We start from the raw sequence: 21,413 nt of genomic DNA on the forward strand, positions 1-21,413 counted from the left end.
TGTATCTCGATTCCACAGCTAAACCAAACCAAACACACTTCCATGCTATGTTGTACGGGCGAAACATGCATGGACACAGGGTTCTTGAAACCACCCAAGTGACCGGTAGCAACCCCCGGCATTTCCGATGCCTCATCGAGGTGACCGATTGTCTAGTACTCCAATGGAGGATGCAGACCTTTCATACTCGACAGCTGTAGCGTCATAGCTTGACTGTTCATGAGCCTGCTTTGAGGTTCGATTGCACCTTTGCTTTGACGCTCGTCGCGTATGGCGGCTGGCTTGGCTGGTCATAGCACGTAATTGACTCCAACCTACGAAGTTGTAATTACTTCTCCAGGGGTTTGTCAGCAGGGGGTGTGATGTCATGGCATTGTCGGCTCGCGAGCGAGGCCAAGATAATGATAAGCAACTGCACACGTGACTTCAAGTCTCAAATCTATCTCATCCTTCGCGAACAAGGACGCGTAGAGAGGATTAGTCATCATTAAAGCGCGCGCCCCTGCCATCGGATTGTAGCAACCGTACCTGTGCATCGACTTTTGGGATAGAGAATACAATTCCTACGAGTTGTATATTATTCATCAATTAAGGGCAACAGAGAGATCCCGAGGACTCGTCTCACTCCGGCCGCCATCCGAGCGGGCATCGTTGTTCCACACGTCACGCCAGCATGCCATCGGACTTGGCATCGTACCTTGCCGACCATTATCTCACAGCCGACCCGAAGCCCTCAAAGAAGCGCAAGAGAAAGCATGGCGACAGCAAGAAGATTAAGGAAGGCGCCGGCCTCTTAATCCAGGACGACGATGACGATGCAGCCTGGACCAAACCCTCGAGCCGTGACGCCGACGCCGACGAGCTGAGCGCCGCAGCGACGATAGCAGGGACATCGGCCGAGTTCAGAAGGGCCACCAAGTCGAGCTGGAAGACGCTCGGCGGTGGCGGGAGCAGCAAGACCAACACAGACCATGAGGCCGCCGCAGCAGATGCTATCCTAGCGTCGGCGGCCGCAGAAAGCGCGGCCGCCCGGGATGCCGAGGACGATGCGCCGGTCGTGGAGGGTGCCTCAGTGGCAGCCGTCAAGATGAGCGACGGCACGCACGCAGGGCTCCAGACCGCCGCGACGGTGGCGGCGCAGCTGCAGAGGAGGCGGGCCGAGGAGAAGGCTCAGTACGAGCGGGAGCGGGCGGAGCGGCGGGCTGCGCGCGGCGGCGGCGGCGACAGCAGCGGGGAGGAGGAGACGGTTTTCCGAGACGCCACGGGCCGGCGGATAGACGTCACGCTGCAGCGGGAACAAAAGAGAAAAGCAGAGGCCGAGAAGCAGCGGGCGGCCAAGGAGGCGCTCAAGGGAGAGGTTCAGATCGAAGAGGCGCGCAGGCGCCGCGAGAAGCTCGAGGACGCGGCGCTCATGCCTCTGGCCAGAGGCAAGGACGACGAGGAGATGAACAATGCCATGAAGTCCGAGCAGAGGTGGAACGATCCCATGATGCAGTTCATGAGTGAAAACGACAAGAGGGAGGCTGGAGGCACAGCAAAGACTGGAGGCAGGCGAGTCAAGGGCAGGCCGGTTTACAAAGGACCTGCGGCTCCCAACAGATATGGGATACGGCCAGGCTACCGCTGGGACGGCGTCGACCGTGGCATTGGTTTCGAGGCTGAACGGTTCAAAGCATTGAACCGGCGTGAACGAACCAAGGATCTCGAATACAATTGGCAAATGGATGAATGAGTAATATATATATATACCTTTGTTTGCTGATAAACGACTAAACTGCTCGCTGCCTCTAAATATCACTTGGTTCAAAGAAGGATCGCCTTCGGGATGGTTTCCGCTTTTGTACACAATTGCGCTATGATAATCAATCACAAGAATCCAGAAACTGACCACTGTTCCCGGATTCAATGGGTATTGCCCATATTATTTTCTAGTTCTGCGACCCTTGGAATACTGTAGCCGAGGCAAAAACCTCGCTGGTCGTCCTCTTCGTCCTAGGATCAAACGACCCGTTCTCCAGTCCCTGGTTGAATGAAGGTATATTGTATGGGCGAGCCGTTTGATGTGATTGTCCCCATCGATATGGCTGAAATATCGCATAAAAAAATTCCGACAGCTAATACCCCGCGGGTTTGCTTTAAGAGCGGCCACAATCGCTGGGGACCTGACAGTGCAAGACAAGCAAGGACACTATTTCCTTGGCTTTAGGATTAGACCATGCCTGGTATTGTCCCTGGTTGAAACGATGTTTATTGTGTGAAGGAGCTGTTTGATGTTATTATCCCTCTTGATATGGATGAAATACTGGAGGCCTGACAGTGCAATGCAAGCAATTACACTATTTGCTTGGCTTCATCCGCAGCAGCTTGTCAACCTTATCGAGTTGTGAGTGGCGGACGACCAGACTGATAAACTCCTTCCTGTGAATCTGGTTTTCGCCCGTTCCAACTCGGTCACTGAAGTAGCGCTTAAGCAGATCTCCTATGGCTATACCCTGGGGATTTGCTGCAAGAGCGGCCACGATCTCGTCAGGAGTGACAACGCCCGGCTTGGGGCTGTCAGCCTTAATGGGCGATCCGGGTTTTGAGCCTATAAGGTTCGAGTGGTTAACAGTTACCCGGCACAGCAAATTTGAACAGTGAGTGTATCCAGAAACCTACCAGATCCTGGAATAGGGCTTCCGGCCCTGGAGCCAACAGGCGTGCCACGAGAACTGCTGCCGGTGGCTCCCAACTTAAGTCGGTTCTTCTTAATGCCGCCATCCGACATCTCTCCACCGGTAGCCTCACCATCGCTGGTAGCTCCACCGGGGCCCTTGGCACGCTGCCCGGGTACAGGAGTGCCGGATCGGCTGGGTTGTACTGAGCCGGTGGCCAGCTTCTTCGCCTTCTTGCGGGATGCTTCGTTCTCGCTCGATTCGGACAGATTTGGAGAACCCGGGCGCTTGAGAGACTTCCCTTGCTTGTTCTTACTAGGGGAAGTTCCACTGCCTTTAGCTGAGGCTCCTACGGCAAGCTTTTCCTTCTCCTTGGCTTCCTTCGCTTCTTTCTCCTTCGCCTCCTTCTCTTTGGCCTCTTTCTCCTTGGCTTCCTTTTCCTCGTCAGGCTCCGATTCCGAGCTCTGTAAATCGAGTTAGCAGGAGAACCCTGACTAGATAGTGGGGATAAACTTACACTCGACGAGTCGTATGGGTTGTCCTTGTCGTCAGAATCACTCTGGTACATCAAGTGCTTCTCGCGACGGGCCAGAGCCTTGCGGACACGCTTGCCCTCTTCCTTTCGCAGCTGCTCCATGAGCTCCTCCTCGGCCTCCTCTTTCTCTACTTGCTTCTCGTTCGCATCACCAAACAGGTTTGCACCGAGGTGGTTCCGCCGCTGTCGCTCTTTTGCCTCCTTGGTCTCCTCATCCCTCTCCTTCTCAAACGTGTGGTTTTCGTCATCATCCTGGAACTCATCGCCAGACATATCAATGTCATCCTGATCAAGCTTCTCGGACCTGGGAGCAGACCTGTAGGTGTTGCTTTCCTTCTTGACCTTGGTTGCCCTGCCACCTCGAAGGAAATCCCGCGTAGCCGCAATTTCTTGCTCGAGCTTCATTTGCTCCTTCTTCTCCTCAGTCATCTTGTGAGGGCCGATGGCAATGTTCTGCTTCATGATACTCTCAGCCTGTTCGATGCTGAATGCCTTGAAGTGAGGCTTTGACGTGAACTTGTAGTACTTCTCCAACGGAACCATCTTAAAGCCCTCACCACTAATAACAAGACCAACGTTTGCCTGGGACAGAGCGGCAACATATTGGCCAACCCACACGTTCTTGCCATCCGCATCTTCCAAATGCCATGGCAGAGCTTCTTCATAACGCAACTCGGATGTCTTAGGATCGTAGTCCTTCTTCGTCTGTCTATGCGACGTGAATGCTTTCTCTTTCTTTTGCGGTTGCGGCTTCTTCTGCGCAGGTGGCTCATTAGGCTTGATTGTCGGCGCGATCTGGGCAAGGTCCGCGGCACGTTGGGCTTCCTTATCCGCTTTGATCTGTGCCAATCTCTCAGCCTCTTTGTCGTCTGTTGTAGGCTCGGGTGGAGGTGGGCTCGGTTTGACTTCCTCCTCCTCTGGTACGACTCTGGCCGCCGCTGGCTGTCGGGGGTCGCGGCGATGGAGGGTAACTGGACGCGAGAACTGTTCAGGGTCGGTGGGATCGATGCCGTTTACCGGATCGCCCTGGACTGCCTTGGCCCGGGACAATCGCATGACATGGAAACGTGCCTCCATCAGGGCGCGCTTCGAAACCATGAGCGGATACTCGACAACATTGGGCGGCGCAGGATCGGTCCAGCCACCGTTGAGCTTGCGCCGGGCCTCAAAGTCCTTAAGCTTCTGAAAGTCCTGCTCGCGGAGGGCCTCAACCGGATCCTTTGACGGGCCGGCTTTTGCAATGACAGTCGCGGACGGCTTCACGGTAGAAGCGGGCCGGTTCATCTGCTTGGATGGGTCGTTTCGGCCTCGCGCCACCAGTGGATTTACCGCGCGTGGTTTGCGGTACGGGCGTTTGGGCGCCTGGCCAGGCTGCCCGTTCGGAGCATTGGGAGGTGGCGGCGCGCTCATATTGATTTGTCTGATGGACGAAGAGCGGAGGTTATATTTGAGCAGCTAGGATTGCGCTCAAGTGAAGTAGAGAGAGAGAGGGTGAAGATCGATTTAAAAAGGCCTTGGCACCGAGGGAAAGTGGGCAATGTCAGGAACGAACACCATCGAAATATTTTGATGAAATGCTTGTTCTTATGTGGGAGAAAAGAAAGAGAGAGCGCGACAGCAATTTCAAATAACAGAGGGCAAGAAGAGTGCACATGCGAACTTCCCTTGGTTTGGCTACCTATGCGCGTTGATGAACATCAGCAGTAGTGTGAAAGTAAAATAAATGTTGACGGTGACCTGACGGCTACTTGCTTGTCTGCATGCGGAATGACGGGGTTGGCTTCTGTACAGTGCCGGATTCGCTTGTGGAGTTTCTTGTGGCCCATAAGTTCTTTGTAAACCTGCCAATCACCAACCAGGGACTGGAACGCCCATAGTGGAGCTATTTGATCGGAATCCATCTTACAGTGTCTTGAGCTTGCAGGCACCGTCACGAAGCATCGCAAGAGGAGGTTGGTCAAGTACCAAGGAAAGTATTGAGGTGCAACTATAGCTGAAGCTTTACTACGAAGCTGAAAGCTAGCCAGGTGTGTATGAATGATACGGGCACCGGGATGAATACTGGTAGATAATGCGACTAATTGCGGTAGAGTTATCAATACCCAGCACATGTTTGGTTTGTACTTGCTTTCTCTGGCTCGGTTTCTTTATGAGGTGCTGCAAAAGAGCAGTAGTGCGGATACACACTGTGTGGGACGGGTCTGACTGCTCAGTAGCAGAAAGGACTGCATGCTAAGGTGGCCCTTGATTGACTTGAGGCTTCCCTTTATCCTTGCTCAAATTCGTCAAGGCTGACCTTTTATGCTGCTTCGATGATTTATCACTTTTCACTGTCTTCACTGCGCCCGGCCAACTAAAAGCTACAAACTAGGTTCGGTGTGTCAATGCTAAATGACATTCTATGAGCATCTCAGTCAGGTTGTTCGCCAACACAGAGTTTAGCTCATTCTCGGCCTGTATGTAAGCTATTCTTCCCTAGGCATTACCTTTTGGGTGAATCTCCCTTTTTGTCAAAGTTCTGGATGCAAGGCCCTGAGGTCACATATCATTAAAAACATTTCGCCTCGCCCACGAGATGAGGCTGATCGTCAGTTGGACCATGCAAAGCTTCTGTTTTGCATAAGTTTGGCATAAAGAACAGAGCAGTCATCTCTAAACTAGTGGTTTTGCACAAATCATATAGGCTGCCTCGTTCACCTCACCCCCATATTCGACTAACCTTCTGAGCCTGACCCGGAAACCACCGGAGCACGCAAGGGTTGGCCAATAGGGCCACTGATGGCTTGTGGCCTTCAATCAGTCTCCACATGGAAAGGCCCGGGGCCCGACCTGCAGGCCTGGAGGATAGGCTGCGCGGTCTTATACTCTCCAACAATGGAAACGACAATGGTTCCTTGCCGTTTTCATCACCGGCAAAGACCTCTATTGACATCCCAAGTGGGGTAGCACGGGACTCATTACTGGATTCCGATGTTCAACCTTTGCCCGGTCCGCCCGAGGTTGCGGCTGCCAAGCAGCCCAAGACGGGACGAAAGCGTCTAAATCAGGCCCAAAGGCGGGAACTCTCCGCTCAACTGTCCATCCCCATCGATCCACGCCCTTTAGCATCCAGTAATCAGTGGGGATCACCTCTGAGCTCCGCTGCCCATCGGTACAATGCGCAGCCATACCAACACTCGCAAAGATTTCAGTCGGGCACACTAAACCAGTTTGATTCCAACCATCATGGGTCCCCGCCTAGTCATCGCTATATGAATCACCGCCAGAACCTACCGAGCAATGGCCCTCCTGGGTTTGAGGACCAGTGGCGACCTCAGCATGGCGGAAACTCGGATGGAATGCTAAGGAATCGACACCAGCAGTACCCGAGGCCTCAGTTTGAGGCTAGCTCAGGCCATAGAGGTTTGCACACTGGAGGTCACGGACGGCATCCCCCCTTGACACAAGAGACTCTAGACAGCCAGGCGGCCCTTTTGAACGGGCTGTGCGAAACTATTATCAAGGACGCCGAGATTTCCTTTGAAGAAATTGCCAGAAACGAGGAGTTTCGCCTCAGGATCGAGTACATCTGTCGCAAAACCATCGCGCAACATGAGCTGCAGTATGACCCAAACTTCATTCCAGAGACGGTGCAGCTAAGGTGCTTTGGCAGCCTTTCCTCTGGGTTTGCTACAAAGGCCTCTGACATGGATCTGGGTCTTCTATCACCGCTCTCTTGTCCTCAGCCTGACGACGGCAGTTCGCCTGTACCACGACTCTTGGAAAAGGCATTTCTCGAAGCTGGTCTTGGAGCCAGATTACTCACACGCACAAGGGTGCCCATAATAAAGCTCTGCGAGAAGCCTTCAGAGCAGCTTTATAAGGCGCTTTGCCAGGCAAGAGTAAAATGGGAAAGAGGAGAACCGGAAGACCACGGTGCTAGCGGCGATGAAGCTGCCGAAGACGAAGACGAAGATACAAGTCCTGTTGTAATCGAGTCGCAGGAGAGTGCTGCTGTGGCATCACCCGCAGCTGAAGTTGCTCTGGGCAACCCAGAGCTGGCGTTGGTTCCGGGATCTGGGCTATATGAGGACGAACTTGCCAAATTGAGACAAATCGGCACGACAAGTCTCGGCAATTACTTCAACTCGGCGAAGAAACTCCTTAGAAAGTTTGGCAAACGCGATATAAACAGTACCAACGCTAGCGAGCTCTCCGATGATGATCTCCAAGTTGTAACAGATGTCGCATACGCCTTTGTGCATGGGTTGGCCGACGAGGAGCTCAAAACCCGCCTCAACAGCAGATATTCTGTTTTTGCCGGAACCGAAGCAGAGCATACTCACTACCGCGGTCTTTCAGGAATGATGGCCCAGATAGAGGGTGAGCTTCTGGCAATGGCGTGGGACAAACGATCACTCCCGGAGAAAGACCCGCGCTTAGAGAGCGAAGCGACCAACAAGATCAAGTATTGGGGTGTGCTGCAGGACCAGAGGTCGTTTGGAACTGATCCACTGGGCTTTAGTAAGGAACTAAAGCTTATGCGGAGCATGCTTCAAAATATCCCTTCACTCCAGATCCAGACCTTGAAGCAGTTACAGAGCGAGTCGGCCCTCGAGTATCATCAGCGAACTGTCAAGCTTTGCATGGAGCTTGGGGTTTACGACGTAACAAACCAAGACAACCTTCGTCTGCCGATTGCCATTCGCCAGTATGCATTAGGCATCTGGGACCACAAGATCCGCGACCAGGTGCTCACTTGTATCGACAGTATGGGGTCCAGCAGCTTGAAGGCTGTTGCACGACTACACAAGAGCCTCCAATTGGCAGCCGACTTTGAGAAGGCTCTTTCCAAGGGCCTCTACCCAAACGATATCGAACTCATAAAAACGTACATTGGTATTCTTCGAAGGCCATTGCAGCGTTCCAACCCTCCTCATCATTACTACGACTTTGTAGTTCCCTTGACTCCTCAAGACATGGCCACTGTCCAGGCCGTCAAAAGCCTATCAGATCCCTCGGCCGCGGTTCGCAAAGCTCCGCGCGATCCTTTCGGCAACGGACTAGAGTTTCCAAAGTCTGGCGTTGGTGTTCAATGCGACATCAACTTCTCGGCACACCTCGCCCTACAAAACACGCTGCTTCTTCGATGCTACTCTTATGTAGACCCCCGAGTGCGGCCCATGGTACTATTTGTCAAGCATTGGGCAAAAGCCCGTGGCATAAATACCCCGTATAGGGGAACTCTGAGCAGCTACGGCTACGTTCTCATGGTGCTGCACTATCTGGTGAATGTTGCACAACCTTTTGTCTGCCCCAATCTACAGCAATTGGCAAGGCCACCGAACCCGCATATGACCCCAGCAGAGATGGAGGCAACACAATTTTGCAAGGGTAAAGATGTGCGTTTTTGGAGAGATGAAGAGGAGATAAAGGGCCTAGCGAGTCAAAATCTACTCACGCAAAATCGAGACTCAGTTGGGCACTTGCTGCGCGGCTTCTTTGAGTACTACGCGCATCCAGGTGCTTTAAGTATAGGGCAAGGTCACGGATTTGAATGGGGGCGTGAAGTCCTGAGCCTGCGAACGCCGGGCGGACTCTTGACAAAGCAAGAAAAGGGTTGGACTGGAGCCAAGACCGTCATTGTGCGACAGCCAAGTACACCCGCCAGTGCTCCTGCGACGCTTTTTGAGCCTTCGGGTCAACTTGCTACCTCACCGCGCTCTACCGGTCCACTTCGACAGGCCGCCAGCACGGAAACGAAGGAGGTTCGCAATCGCTATCTCTTTGCAATCGAGGACCCGTTCGAGACTGATCACAACGTTGCGCGAACGGTGACGCATAACGGAATCGTCGGCATCCGCGACGAGTTCAGACTGGCGTGGCGCATCATACGGGGCGTTAGCAAGGCAACCTCTCCCAGCGAGAATCTGTTACAGCATATCGAGACGGATCGCGACAACGAGGTCACTAGCCACTTGAGTGAACTTGTAGATGAGATTCACGGTGTTGGGCGCAAGGGTATTTCCTGAGGGACGAGCAAACGGAAGGCGTTGTATTTGTGTACCAGGTGACGATGAGGGGACATTGTTCATCACCGAATGCTACGCTACAGTGTGGTTTGTATGGAAATATGTATGGTTTTCCAGGTTCACTGGTCAAGCCAGCACCTATCTTTTGTATGGCTTGGATAATGTTGGAAATTGGGGGGGGGGGGTGGTTTTGTAAATAGGGGTCTTGGGTCTTATAATACGTGTGGTGGCGACCGAATTTGTCAACAACAGATGTTATCATCTGCCTGAGCTTCCAAACACTACTTTTGTTTCCATTCTTTGTTTGTTTGTTTTGGTAAAGGATATAAAGATACTGTTTGGTGACTTCGGGGACAACCAGGCGAGGGAGGTCAAGTCGAGCAATTTTTTCAACGCGTCAAACTTTGAGGGTGCATGTTCTCCTTTTGTTGCCTCTCGTCAACATGGCAACACTGCAACCGGATAGCATAATATTTATATTTATGCTTGGTCAGTAAACCTAGTTTTAATGCGTCAACAAGCTAACTGTAGCTGATCTAGGAAGATTTAAAAGCAGAACACCCCAAGACCTGCGAATCACTTACCACCAATCTCGCTCTCAGATCCAAACTATCTCAGAACGCTGTCACTTTTCTCTTCTCTTGAAAGAATCGTACCCGCAATTCTTGGAACATGAAGGAAATCCCATTATCTTTGCACTTCCAGAACGAACTCTGATCTTGGAGATCCTCACTCGCTTATCACCTGCCTAATCAAAACCTGCCACACAAGGCCGGCGTTGTCGAGAACAACAATCAGCCGGGCTCGAAAATTCTTTCTTTTCTATCCAACGCTTAATTCTACCGTCTTTTGCATCTTTTCTTCCCGAAAAAAACCACCTGGGAGCCAACCAAGAGCTTTACGAGACAAGATGGCTTCCATCTCAGAGGCTTGCATTATGGCAGACTGCCAAACCGGACAGATCTCGAACACCGAGCAATTTATCAACACAATGGACGAGGCTACCATCAATAACTACCAACTTCAGGCAGCTGACCTGGCTCTAAGATTGTCCGCCGGGAACACTGATGGGAGTGCCATACAAGTCGACCAGCCCGAGGCGGTACTGCCCGACAACGGGGACGCGAAGGATGACGTCCTCCAAGTCTCGGACCACAATGGCAACAAAACAGTCATTCCCGAACCCAATGTCGACAGACGGTTGATTGCGGCATCGCTGGAGGAACCTCGTTGCCCGCAGCCACAGGAGCCCAACTCTGAGCCAAACATCACCGAGACCAACCAAGCAGCCCACAAAGCCGTGATTCTCACACTCCCATCACCTTCACCCATCGCACCCCAAGCCGGCGATTGGGTCACACATAGACCCGGGACTCAGTGGGAGGCCCGGGGCGATTATATGTTTTACCGTGAGCCCGGAAACGCAACACAAAAGAACAGTGCCACGGGGGATGAGGTCGAGGGCGTGGTGGACGTCTTTTGGAAACCTGCGGGGTATTTTTCGTGGTATTATCCCACTGAGCAAGAAAAAGAGGCCGAAAGGTGCCTCGACAAGGCGGTGTGGGACGACGGCTTTGCCTTTTACTATTCTCCGGCCCTTGAGGACCATCCTGTGTTCCATGACTTGGTTACCGACCAGCGGTACTACTTCCACAAGCGGCAGTTGCTTTGTGATCCTGTCAAGGCCGCTGTCTTGGCCGTCCGCGAGGTTTACCTAGAGATGATGAGCCAACAAGGGAAGTATCTTCACTCTGCGTCTATGGAGGAAGTTTCCACCGAGCGAACGCCGTCTACCTGGCCGTCTACCACTGTTGCAGAGCCTTCTCCTATCTCTCTATCCTCCTTTGAGGTGGCCACACCCCCTACCGAGGCGACCTCGCCTGCTCAACAAGACCTTCCCGTCGCATACTTGAACGAAGATGTCGTGATTGGGGTGAAAAGACCGGCTCCAGTGACGCCCGAGAGGGAACAACCTCCCTGTAAAAGGGCCAGAACGACACCGTCGCCACCAACCACACGCAAGGTCGAGGTAGCACCATCGCCGATCTTCCAGTGCCCTGTTCATCATAGAGCTTTCCCTGTATTTCCAGAGGACGTAACCGTGCAACAGCGGGCATATATGCTGGACCTCTGCGACATCAAACAGGAGCCACTAATCCGCGACAGGCTGCCCGAACTAGTCTACAAGGTTTTATTCGACAAGACTGAGGCTAAGTCGAAGCCCAAGTCCCCGGTACAGACGTCCTTGACAACCGCTGCAGCTCAAGTCGCCACCCCCAGCCGCACCCGAACCCCCTCGGGAGCAACGGGCTCAACAGGCGGTAGCCAGGAAAACCCCATTTCACTTGACACGCCAGAGCCCCAAAAGTTCTCCACCCCTCGGGTCGGTACTGCGACCAATCCGATCCCGATCGAGCTGGGCATCGCGGATGAGGACGTGGTGACCATCTCACCCACGGGCTCCTCGACTAGTCAGACGCCGAGCACTACGCTGAGCACTACGCTGAGCTCCGTACCGTCTTCATGGCCAGTGACACTCCGCAGGGATTCTGCTCCCTCGCCGGACCCTTTCATGCCCAGGGTCACCCGTTCTGCAGAGAAGAAAACCGTCGCGCACCCGCGCCGGGACGGCTTTTCATTCTACAAAACCGACAACAAGGCGCTGCTTCGGTACCAGCTGGTTGACAAGGACCCAGGAGTGGTTCCGGGGACGTATCTACCTGACGGTCGCCAGCCGGACAGGCTTCTCATCGAAAAATTCCGCATCGACTGCAACAACACTAAGGGAACAGCAAACAACTTCAGCCCGAGGAAGGCCACAATCCACCCAAAACAGACTCCCCTGCACAGCGGAGACTACTGGGACAACTGGCTGGAAACAAAGCAGGTGACGCCCACGCAGCCATCCACCGGCACCGAGGCATACACCGCCGCCGCCAGGCAGCGCTGGGTAGATGACGCTCCCAGGAGCTCCAGCCAGCCCGCCCTGCTGCGAGGTTTCCCCATGGTGGAGATGGTCACGTTCCTCCGGGCTAACAACCGCCAGGACGAGGGCAACTGCTACTGGAACGCTCTCTCGCTGCAAATGTACGGCCGATCTGATTTTGGCCTGCGCGTCAAGTTAGAGCACCTGCGTCACGTTGAAGCCGTGCTCCAGAACCCGCGACACCCTCGCCACGAATCCTATACCAAGATCAACGCCCGATTCTTCCAAACTAACGCCGAGGGACTGTCGGGGGGCCGCTTCATCGCCAATATGTGGCAGATCCTGCACCTGCCGGGATCGTGGACGCCGTCGTGGATGACGCAGATCACCGCCGATCTGTACGGCGTTTTCGTCGTTCTGTACACGCTCCAGACCGAGAAGCGGCTGCTGGTCACCGAAACGACTACACGCGGCGCCTACAATTCGCGCCATATCTTCCTGCTCTTTGTCGATGGCAACCACTACCAGCCCATGATACCAAACGAATACGACCCGTCCGAGTTCCGCTGCCCACGACCTTCCAAGGAGCTCACTAGAGCGTATGTGTTCGGCGATTCCAAGCGTTGGGGCGACGGAGTCACTCATGGTTGGCGCCATGACGCCTCGTTTGGCAACCGTGTGCCCATGCCCTTGCCCGTTGATCATAACATGGGCGCAACCTTTGTCGATACAGAGAGGCTGATCAAGGCCGTGGTAGAAGGCGGTACCGGACTTTGGATGGCGAAATTATAATTGGCAGGATATCGGAAGCCGACAGGATATATTTATTAATCCAGCAACAGTGGATCCATCAAGCCTTGGAATGCTACTGAGAACATCCAAATATGATTGGGAAAGACGGCTTGGCTGTTCAATAACTTTGGAAGGGAACTCAAGACATGAAGCGAACAAAGAGGAAAACCGGGAATGTTGGAGCGCTTCTATCATTACAATTTTTGCATTTATTTTCTACTCAACCAAGCGGGTCGAAAACTAGACTTGAATTTGTTCAGACGGTTCTCTTGCCCACTGCCCATCAACCTGGAGGAAGCGACCATGGCTGCAACGAGTGCGGCCGGTCGGGCAGTAGGCCTTCTATGCCCGAAAGTCCACAAGGGACATTTGATCTTCCAACGCTCCGTTAGGCACTTCTTCTGGGATGAAGGAAATGCCTGCTACCCAAATGGTAGCATCGTCGGTGAAGTCCTCTCAGGACTGTGGTGGTACTAGAAGCACCTTTGGGAAAAATTCATAAGATAGAATGGAAAGGGGAAAGGAGGAAAGGAGGGTAGATTATCCTCAAAAAGAAACTGGTATCCGGATCACCGATCAAAGCGGTTCAGCTCAAACTAATTGCATTTTGACCTTTCGCTTCGCATCTCGTTTTTTAAAATATGCCCCATAGCACCAAAGACGCCAAGCTTTGAAAAGAAACCGAATGCATACCTTGCCCTTACCATTTTGTGAGTCGTACAATGTTCGTTAGGCCTCCACAGACCATAGTAAAATGTCATCAAAGGCTTATTGTATGCTTGCTCAATCGACAATGTGCTGGAATAGAGGCGAGATAGCTTCACCGTTGTGGTTGCGCCTGATGGCCTCAGCAAGAAGATGGGAAAGGTCCAGAATCACCAGCTTGCTTGCACTCCTTGCCTTCTCAGGGCGAATCGGATAGCTGTCCGTGACAACAATACGGTGGATGCAGTCACAAGCCTCCAACTGCTCCAGACAATCGCCGCCAAAGACTCCATGGGTTGCCATGCAGTAGACCGTCGTGGCGCCACCCCGTTTGACGACGGCTTCAGCAGCAGCGATCCAACTGCCCGGCTTGTCGATCATGTCATCGACAATGAAGACTGTTCGGTTGCGTACATTACCGACTAGGGTGATCATGTGTTCGATGCGAGGATCTTTGAGTTTGTCCTCTTCCTCATCTGAACTGGCAGCATCTCCAGAGCCGCCAAGAGCATGGTTATCTGGTTGAAAGAAGGAAGAGGCGTGAGACATCATCATAGGATCGTCGTCAGGCAAGCTTGCATCTGCCGCAGATGTCGATGGAGATGGAAAATCGTCAGGAACAATGTGTCCCTGAAAAAGACGTGCATGTGTTACCTCGTCGGGGCGACCGTCATTCTCATCGTCTGCGTCCTCTCCGTTATCAACCACATCGCCCTCAGCCTGTTCCTTTTCCTCTGCCACGGTCTCGGTTTGTATCGGATGTGACGTGACTCTTGATCTGCCGTTCGTCCTGACAGGTATACGTTTTGGCGATCCACGGGAATCGGCCACTACACGAGTCTTTGACGATGTCGCCTCTGAGGTACCATCCAGGTTCGGAAATGGTGCTTCGGCCGTAGGTGTTGTTGCGACACCTCCGTCCTTGGTCGGAACGGCGACAGGGTCTGGCCTGTCAAGTTGCTCAAGGATCATACTTGCCGTCATGTTGCCACCGCCACGTTTCTTGTCGGTAGTAACCATGCCAAAGTTGAGCTTGAGGGCATCTGCTAGCGATGTTACTCGCTTTGTGCCACCCGCGTTCTTCGACACAACGACGGCCTCTCGCCAGTTTGATACGTTGAGCCTTATCCATCTGGCAATGAGAGGCTCGGCATGCAGGTTGTCGACAGGACACTGGAAGAAGCCCTGCATCTGGGAGGCGTGCAGGTCGACTGTGATGACGTGCTTGACACCGGCAACATGTAGTAAGTTGGCAAGCATCCTTGCGGTAATGGCTCCTCGATGTGACTTCTTCTTGGATTGGCGGTTGTAGGGGAAGTATGGTAGTACAGCTGCGAATTATGAGTGGCTTCATGTCAGCGTTTGCTACTCCTCTTCGATTAGGGGTGAACACCTGAGCTGGAGGATTGAAGCAAGACGAGAACAACAGAGTTCATAGAGACATACCCGTAATCTTGCTTGCTGAGCCTCCTTTGCATGCCGAAATCATGATCAACAACTCCATGATTGTGTCATTGATTTTAGGGCTGCCGGATTGGACGACAAAGACATCCTTCTCTCGTGTGCTTGTGAGGATTCGGACGCTGGTTTCGCCCTGCGCAATTGATCAAGTCGACCATGTCAGCCTTGAGGAACCAATCTAGGATGAGATTGGCCATTACTGGCGCTGAATTGGAAGCAAAGTGACAGCTTCCCGTCGCCGCTGACAATGGGCGAGACTACCACAGCACTTCCCGCTGTCTCACTCAGTCCACTGCGAGGTCGGAGAGGGGCCAGGAACGAGCAAACATGGCCGTTGGGTACCAACATTTGAGAATTGGGTGAGCTCGGCCTCGGCCGGCGCCATGCCCAAGTTTTCACATATTCGTTTGGTGAGGTCGGGACACGAGGTACCCGAGAAGATCAGAGTGTTGCGCATCTTGAAGAGGAGTAGAATCTCGGTTCAAAATTTTCGCGAGGGGAAGACGAGGGAAACGCTTTTCAATTGAAGCACGGCCCTTGACCAGGGCTTGGGGCAGACGGGGAGGTTGGATGGATACCTGCCCAGCTTAATCAGGTGACCGATTGAAATAGATAGTCACGTGCAACCTTGTCTTGCACCACCACCACTAAGGGAAGGTGTGAGGCACCTAAGTGTAGTTATCACGATATGTGTACCAGGAAAATCGCTACAATCACAAAAAGACTCGCAGCAAAAACTGTGCTCAACAAAACGAGCACAAAATCACCATGGGAATCCGAAATTTGGCAACAAACATCAAGCCCTACTCCAAAGACTGCGTTCTCGATTCCAGCTCCAGAATTGTCGTTGATGGGCCCAGCCTCGCATACCACATAATTTCCTTGTGCTCGCCTAGACAGGGAGCCACGACACCCTTTCAGCAACCCAGCTACGATCTCTTGGCTGGCACAGCTTTGGCATGGCTACAAGAGCTGGAACGACATGGCCCTACGGTGTACGATCCGGCTACATAGTCCTCTTCACTTAGAATATACCCTCCAATCTGACTAACATAACTGTATTTCTGGCATTTCAAGTGCTGCCATATATTTCGATGGACACTTGCCGAGGCGAAAGCTGGCAGAGAGGCTCGAGCGATCCACTAAAGTCTCTCGGCAACTAAATAACTTCTTCCTCTCTACTCCTCACGGTGTTTCGGAGATCACACCATGCATAACGTCAGTAGAGGCCGTCAGGCTCTTTTCCTTAGATGGCAGGTTAGCGACAAGCACTCCCTCGGGCTCGGGGACGCTGCCAATCCCTTCGTTTGCAGTCGGCACCATATATGACGCTTTGCGATACTCGGAGCGGTATGGATCCTTGACAAAGCTTGTCCCTGAGGAGGCAGACTGCTACTGCGCCGAGTCTGTACGTGTCGCAGGAGGCATCATCTTGACCTCGGACTCGGACTTGTTAGTCTTTGATTTGGGCGAGGACGGCAGTGTGACGTTGTTCCAGGACATTGGAGTTCCAGCAGCCGGCAAAACTGCAGGATCCGTAGGTGGCTTCCACGCTCGGACGTATACTCCTGCAAAGATAGCCAACAGGCTCGGTCTACCCAAAGCCTACGGCTTGTCCGCTCTTGCCTTCGAGATCCATATGGACACGCACATTAGCCCAGGCAAATTACTCGAAAAGTCGAGACAGTCCGCCGCCATCAAAGCAAACCCCAAAGAGTACGAGGTGTTCATGGAGCAATATCGGCTATCCCCCCAGGACATAACTACCGCGGCCATGCTTTCCATTGAGGAGATGAAGCCAATGGATTCGAGGACCTCAGAGCTTGTCATTCAATCCCTCAGCCCTGTCAATGTGAGCGCGTCCGAGGTTGGGGATGGCACTGGTGAGGCTTCAAATGAAGCAACCATGTTTCTCCCTGCTCTTGTGGATGCATGGTCACGAAGCAGCGCATGGGAGATGAGCACCTCTGTTAGGGAATTAGCCTACAGCGTACTCCAGCTTGCCCAGGACTCGGCTAACAAACACAGCCAAGTCCGCGAGTACAGGCGACTATTGTCGACCAAACCCAGTGGTACGCTGCTGGAGCTGTCCAATTGTGGTGATATCGACGTCTCTTGCACAAGGTTGACAGAGATCATCAAAAAGATCCGTTCTATTATGACCAGTCAGGACCCATCCCTAGCTTGGACTGTCTTTGGATTCCATGAAGAATTACGCTGCTCTCAAGAAGCAGGAAAGCAGCCACTGGGGCTACATGTCCTTACTTACTGGACTAATTCAGATGGCACCATCCGAGACACTGCCTCTTGGGACATTCTTCACTTCGTCGCGCAGACCAACGGTCTGTTCTACTCCTTGGGAATGCTGCGGCAGGCACTCGACTTTGTTGCCGGGCGCAAGCCTCTCCCATCGCCCGCTTTGAGAGGTCTTTCAGACGAGCTTTGCCATATACCACATGTCACCAAGTATTGCTCCGTACATGATGTCAAGGATCTTCCACAAAGACTGAAATCTGCCGGCGGGCTGGACGCCCTGCAAGAAATTGCCGACTTGTCAAAGCCGATTGCTTTTGACGACAGACCAAAGCTTCAGGGCAAGAGTAAGAAGAAAAGGAAACGAACAGCAGATGCGTCGGGCGCAAGAGCCAGTCCAAAGATGGCCGGTAAGGGCAGGAATATGTTCTCAATATTGGATTCTATGGGATCGGACTGAATATAGATAATGATATGCCTTGGTAATTGAGACATGAGCACTGGGAGATGCGCTTGAAGGGCGTATATACAACTATATACAAAGTATGTAACGAATGTGATACTATGAGCACTTTCGACGATTGCATAGCGGCCACTCAGGCATATATATCAGGTCCAGCCTAATTTGAAATATGAGTATCCACTCAAAACGCAGTCAAGAATATCGTATGTATACATGGTGCGCAAATGTGCCGTAGCAGTCGCGGTAGATAAGCGGCTTTCCCGTTGTGCTATCGAGGAAAGTCGGCGAAATCGATCTTGTTATTTTTGGCGCAAATTTGTTACCGATCGAATCTGGAAATATTCTGTAGAACAAACTGTCTGTGAAGATTCCAACTAGGCGTTATTCTCCGCACACGTCTTGCAAGTATGTGTGCTCGCGGGGTGACGTGGCAGGGTCGAAGTCGGTGATAGGTGGCCCGGGGTCGCCACTGTTGTGAAAGTAGCGGATCAGTATTTTTATTATCCTGTACATTTTGTGTATAATATCCTGCGATGTATTTAACAAACCTTTCGGATCGCGATGAAGAGCCGCACACGTTGTCGATCAAACGCAGCGCGTGCATGGTTCCCTCGAGATGATGGGCTGTGGTTTCGTATTTCCGCTTGTAGTATCTGTGGAAACGTTCGTTGTGTTGCGAGACCTCTCGCAGCCTGGACAGCTCCCGGCTTAGTTGGTCTGCTTGAGCTCCGAGTCTGGCGATCTCAGCCTGGTTCTGGCGATTCTGGTTCTCCCAATAGCTGTATCGTTTCCTGGGTTCCTCGGCAGTGGACTCTGTGCTGCGGCGATTCACCAGCAGGCTTTGACAGCTATTCAATTCGTGAGTGGCGGACGGGCCTGAATAACCGTTGCAATTTATTGGACCCTCGCCTAGGGCTTTCCCGAGGTAGTCAATGTCAGCCGAGTTGAATATACGCCCACGACGCTTTTCAGCGGTCGATGTGCCACCTAAAGTTGCTCTGTCCTTGGCTCTGCGGACTGTTTTCAAGTCGGCAGTAGTGGCGGGGTTTGACGAGAGTGCCTGATTGCTAGAGCTAGCAAGCTTCTGTATCTTCACAGCTACGGCTTGAAATGTGTTTTGCTGGGGTAGTTGGCCGTGGCTTGTCGAAACACGCGGACTAATACCCAGCTGGGAGGATCTGACCCACGCACGTCGTCTTTTCGTAAGGCGTCGCTGCGCCTTGTAGTGGTTGACGTTGACAATCAAGCACTCGGTCGCCGTCTTGAGCCAAGCCATGGTGCTGGTAGCTGGCCGTCGCCTCCTTGGAGTTGCCAGACTAAGGTTGTCAGAACGCGTGATCCTGCTCTCTGCAGAAACTGTTGACAGATGGAACCTTTTGACGTTCCCATCTGACATGTCTCCGTAACTCGCCCTATCCGTAGCACCACGCATGAGGGCATCGTCAGAAGTCGACATGTTTACTCGTTAATGTATATGCAGCTGCCAGAAAGATTATGTGGTATGTGACTGACATCGATAGAAGTCGCAAAAAGAGTCCTCGAAGTACTGCCCTAGGAAGGCAATGCTGGGAAACGACAAGGACAGAACAGTAAACACAAAACAAGAGAGTTGGGAATTTATTTAAGCAAAACAAGGATCTGGTCATGATTCAAGGGATCGTAAACAAAGAATTCCCAGAAAATGGCTTGACAATTCATTGTTTTGATTACTGTGCCTTCAAGGGGTATTGGAACAAAGAAACTGTATACGGCTGCTAGTAGACCACAAAGGTGAAAGACATCAAAGCGAACGGCAAAGCCAACTAGCTCCCATACAATTATCACTATCGCCTTCGATATTGATTGCTAGCAATCGTATCTGTTAGCAACTTACGAGCTGAATGGTTAGTGAACTTTTCATGTGTAGCAATTCTTGGCAAAATCCTCAATCATCCATCGGCCTTTCTGTTCAGAGCGGGATAGTATTGTCCCATTACTGTCGCCATTGTGGACTGTTTCGAGGTTGTGGCGCGAATATTCCCGCACCAGGCCGTTGATTTACTTCAGGAGATATGTCAAGTCAGCCCGAAGTATGATCGAAAAAGGGACCGGAAGAGTCCATACAGTTTGGTTTCTGCGCTGACGAGAGTCCAATAGCCCCGCCTGGGAGAGCATCAGTTGTACCACCTGTGTTCAGCCCAAAGCCGTTGCCAGTACTGGCACCACCATACCCAGGGTTACCGGAAACACCGTTTAGATACTGGTGCTCTGTTCTCAGGCCATGACGGCGGTCCTGGTTTAGCAGAGGCGCGCCGCCGACAACTAAGCCCGGTATGTTTGACAGTCTAATCCCGGCGGTATTGTTCGAGTGGCTTCTGTGCTCCGGCGTCGCTGCAATGCCTAGGGCATTGTGAAAACGCGTCAGTACGAAATATTAAGGGTTTTGATGCGAGAATGATATACGCACGGTCGCGTCGAAGCTGTTGGTCCCAGGTGTTTGTTATTCTTGGTTGTAAGCCTCCATGAAGCTTACTATTGTCGGCCTGTTGTTGGTAAAGTCCCAGCCGCTGGTACCGATCTGCGGCTACAGGCGTGGCACCAATAGCTGCAACTCGATCCAAAGCTGTATCAACCGCCTCGGATGCCCCATCTTGCAATGATCCCAGCATAGCCTTGCGTTTGAGCTTGTCGTAGAGCTCCTGAACTTGCATGAGCTTTTTGTTCTTTTCTTTTAGCATGACGAGCAGCTCATCGTTCTTTCGGCGCACCGAGTCACGTTCTAGTGTGACCGCTGTGGTTGACATTAGTGAACCGGTATGAAATTAAGGCATTTAAGAGTATATGCGTTAGAACAAGTACCGGATAGCTTGTCAGACAGCATTCCTATCTGGCCATTTGCTTCTCCTGTAATCTTGTCCAGCTCAGCTCTCGACTGTGAGTATTTTTCCGTCAATGTCTGCTCAAAGTAGGCATGATAGACGCTGTGATCAATAAGCTGTCAGTCAGCGCGTCGAATAATCAAGCTATTAGGAGTTATCAGACAGACATCTCTTGGGCCATCTGATACTCCCAAAAGTTCAAGGCAGCATTGGCACAGTCAATCACAGCGACTGGACTTAATCCACGTAAAATGCTGCCTTTATAGTCATCGGTCGGTCTTAGGTTGACATGAACTGCGTTATCTGGACCCGGTAAAGGCGAACGGCATGCTGGACACTGTCGAAGATGCTCCGCGCCTGGAGTGATCAAGTTGCCGCGAGAAGCGCAATCAATACAGAAAACATGACTGTCAATCGGCAGTTGTCAGCGTCAAAGAATATCAGGTAGAAATATGATAACTGCCAAAGTAAGAATGTTACAGGCAGCTGGTGACGACAGCTTCGTCCTTTAGCTCTGTCCTGCACAGAAGCGTGTTGCACTTCAGCGACGATTCCATCAGTTCCAAACGATGGCGTCGGAACTAACGGATTAAATGAGAAGATTAATAGCAGTATGTTCAAATTCAGTAGAGCAGCTTTAGTATTTACAAGCCTTGGTGGGAGAATGACAGTTCTGGGATTGCAGACTTATCACGTTAAGAACTGAGAAGCTCACTATGGAAAGGTGGTGTAGTAGGTTATCGTCGTCTTCAAAG

At 52.2% G+C, this 21,413-nt stretch overlaps 8 protein-coding genes across 8 annotated transcripts; 4 read left to right on the forward strand and 4 right to left on the reverse strand.

Moving 5' to 3' along the window:
• Positions 1 to 470: 470 nt before the first annotated feature.
• Positions 471 to 1,900, forward strand: MGG_01826 (pre-mRNA-splicing factor CWC26). The gene has a single exon (XM_003714795.1). It carries the CDS (start codon positions 674 to 676, stop codon positions 1,730 to 1,732), a length of 1,059 nt encoding a protein of 352 aa, XP_003714843.1. The 5' UTR covers positions 471 to 673; the 3' UTR covers positions 1,733 to 1,900.
• On the reverse strand, positions 1,703 to 4,943 carry MGG_11130 (uncharacterized protein). The gene is made up of 3 exons (XM_003714796.1): positions 3,172 to 4,943; positions 2,659 to 3,118; positions 1,703 to 2,587 (listed from the first exon to the last, which is right to left on the reverse strand). The coding sequence occupies exons 1-3, from the start codon at positions 4,597 to 4,599 to the stop codon at positions 2,337 to 2,339; spliced, it is 2,139 nt and encodes a 712-aa protein (XP_003714844.1). The 5' UTR covers positions 4,600 to 4,943; the 3' UTR covers positions 1,703 to 2,336.
• A 501-nt stretch (positions 4,944 to 5,444) lies between these two features.
• On the forward strand, positions 5,445 to 9,785 carry MGG_11129 (caffeine-induced death protein 1). The gene has a single exon (XM_003714797.1). The coding sequence runs from the start codon at positions 5,997 to 5,999 to the stop codon at positions 9,198 to 9,200; it is 3,204 nt and encodes a 1,067-aa protein (XP_003714845.1). The 5' UTR covers positions 5,445 to 5,996; the 3' UTR covers positions 9,201 to 9,785.
• A 325-nt stretch (positions 9,786 to 10,110) lies between these two features.
• MGG_01827 (uncharacterized protein) lies at positions 10,111 to 12,918 on the forward strand (the record flags this gene model as incomplete). Its single annotated transcript, XM_003714798.1, has 1 exon — positions 10,111 to 12,918. One exon carries the CDS (start codon positions 10,111 to 10,113, stop codon positions 12,916 to 12,918), a length of 2,808 nt encoding a protein of 935 aa, XP_003714846.1.
• Positions 12,919 to 13,071: 153 nt separating this feature from the next.
• On the reverse strand, positions 13,072 to 15,622 carry MGG_01828 (ribose-phosphate pyrophosphokinase 1). Its single transcript, XM_003714799.1, has 3 exons — positions 15,431 to 15,622; positions 15,070 to 15,217; positions 13,072 to 14,954 (listed from the first exon to the last, which is right to left on the reverse strand). Exons 1-3 carry the CDS (start codon positions 15,539 to 15,541, stop codon positions 13,702 to 13,704), a joined length of 1,512 nt encoding a protein of 503 aa, XP_003714847.1. The 5' UTR covers positions 15,542 to 15,622; the 3' UTR covers positions 13,072 to 13,701.
• A 230-nt stretch (positions 15,623 to 15,852) lies between these two features.
• MGG_01829 (uncharacterized protein) lies at positions 15,853 to 17,797 on the forward strand (the record flags this gene model as incomplete). Its single annotated transcript, XM_003714800.1, has 2 exons — positions 15,853 to 16,079; positions 16,162 to 17,797. The coding sequence occupies 2 exons, from the start codon at positions 15,853 to 15,855 to the stop codon at positions 17,795 to 17,797; spliced, it is 1,863 nt and encodes a 620-aa protein (XP_003714848.1).
• A 384-nt stretch (positions 17,798 to 18,181) lies between these two features.
• MGG_01830 (uncharacterized protein) lies at positions 18,182 to 19,256 on the reverse strand (the record flags this gene model as incomplete). Its single annotated transcript, XM_003714801.1, has 2 exons — positions 18,182 to 18,269; positions 18,349 to 19,256. 2 exons carry the CDS (start codon positions 19,254 to 19,256, stop codon positions 18,182 to 18,184), a joined length of 996 nt encoding a protein of 331 aa, XP_003714849.1.
• A 229-nt stretch (positions 19,257 to 19,485) lies between these two features.
• MGG_01831 (uncharacterized protein) lies at positions 19,486 to 21,374 on the reverse strand. Its single transcript, XM_003714802.1, has 3 exons — positions 20,247 to 21,374; positions 19,904 to 20,179; positions 19,486 to 19,840 (listed from the first exon to the last, which is right to left on the reverse strand). The coding sequence occupies exons 1-3, from the start codon at positions 20,581 to 20,583 to the stop codon at positions 19,773 to 19,775; spliced, it is 681 nt and encodes a 226-aa protein (XP_003714850.1). The 5' UTR covers positions 20,584 to 21,374; the 3' UTR covers positions 19,486 to 19,772.
• Positions 21,375 to 21,413: the final 39 nt, after the last annotated feature.

This window comes from Pyricularia oryzae, chromosome 2, assembly GCF_000002495.2.
Source record: "Pyricularia oryzae 70-15 chromosome 2, whole genome shotgun sequence".
NCBI classification, from domain to species: domain Eukaryota; kingdom Fungi; phylum Ascomycota; class Sordariomycetes; order Magnaporthales; family Pyriculariaceae; genus Pyricularia; species Pyricularia oryzae.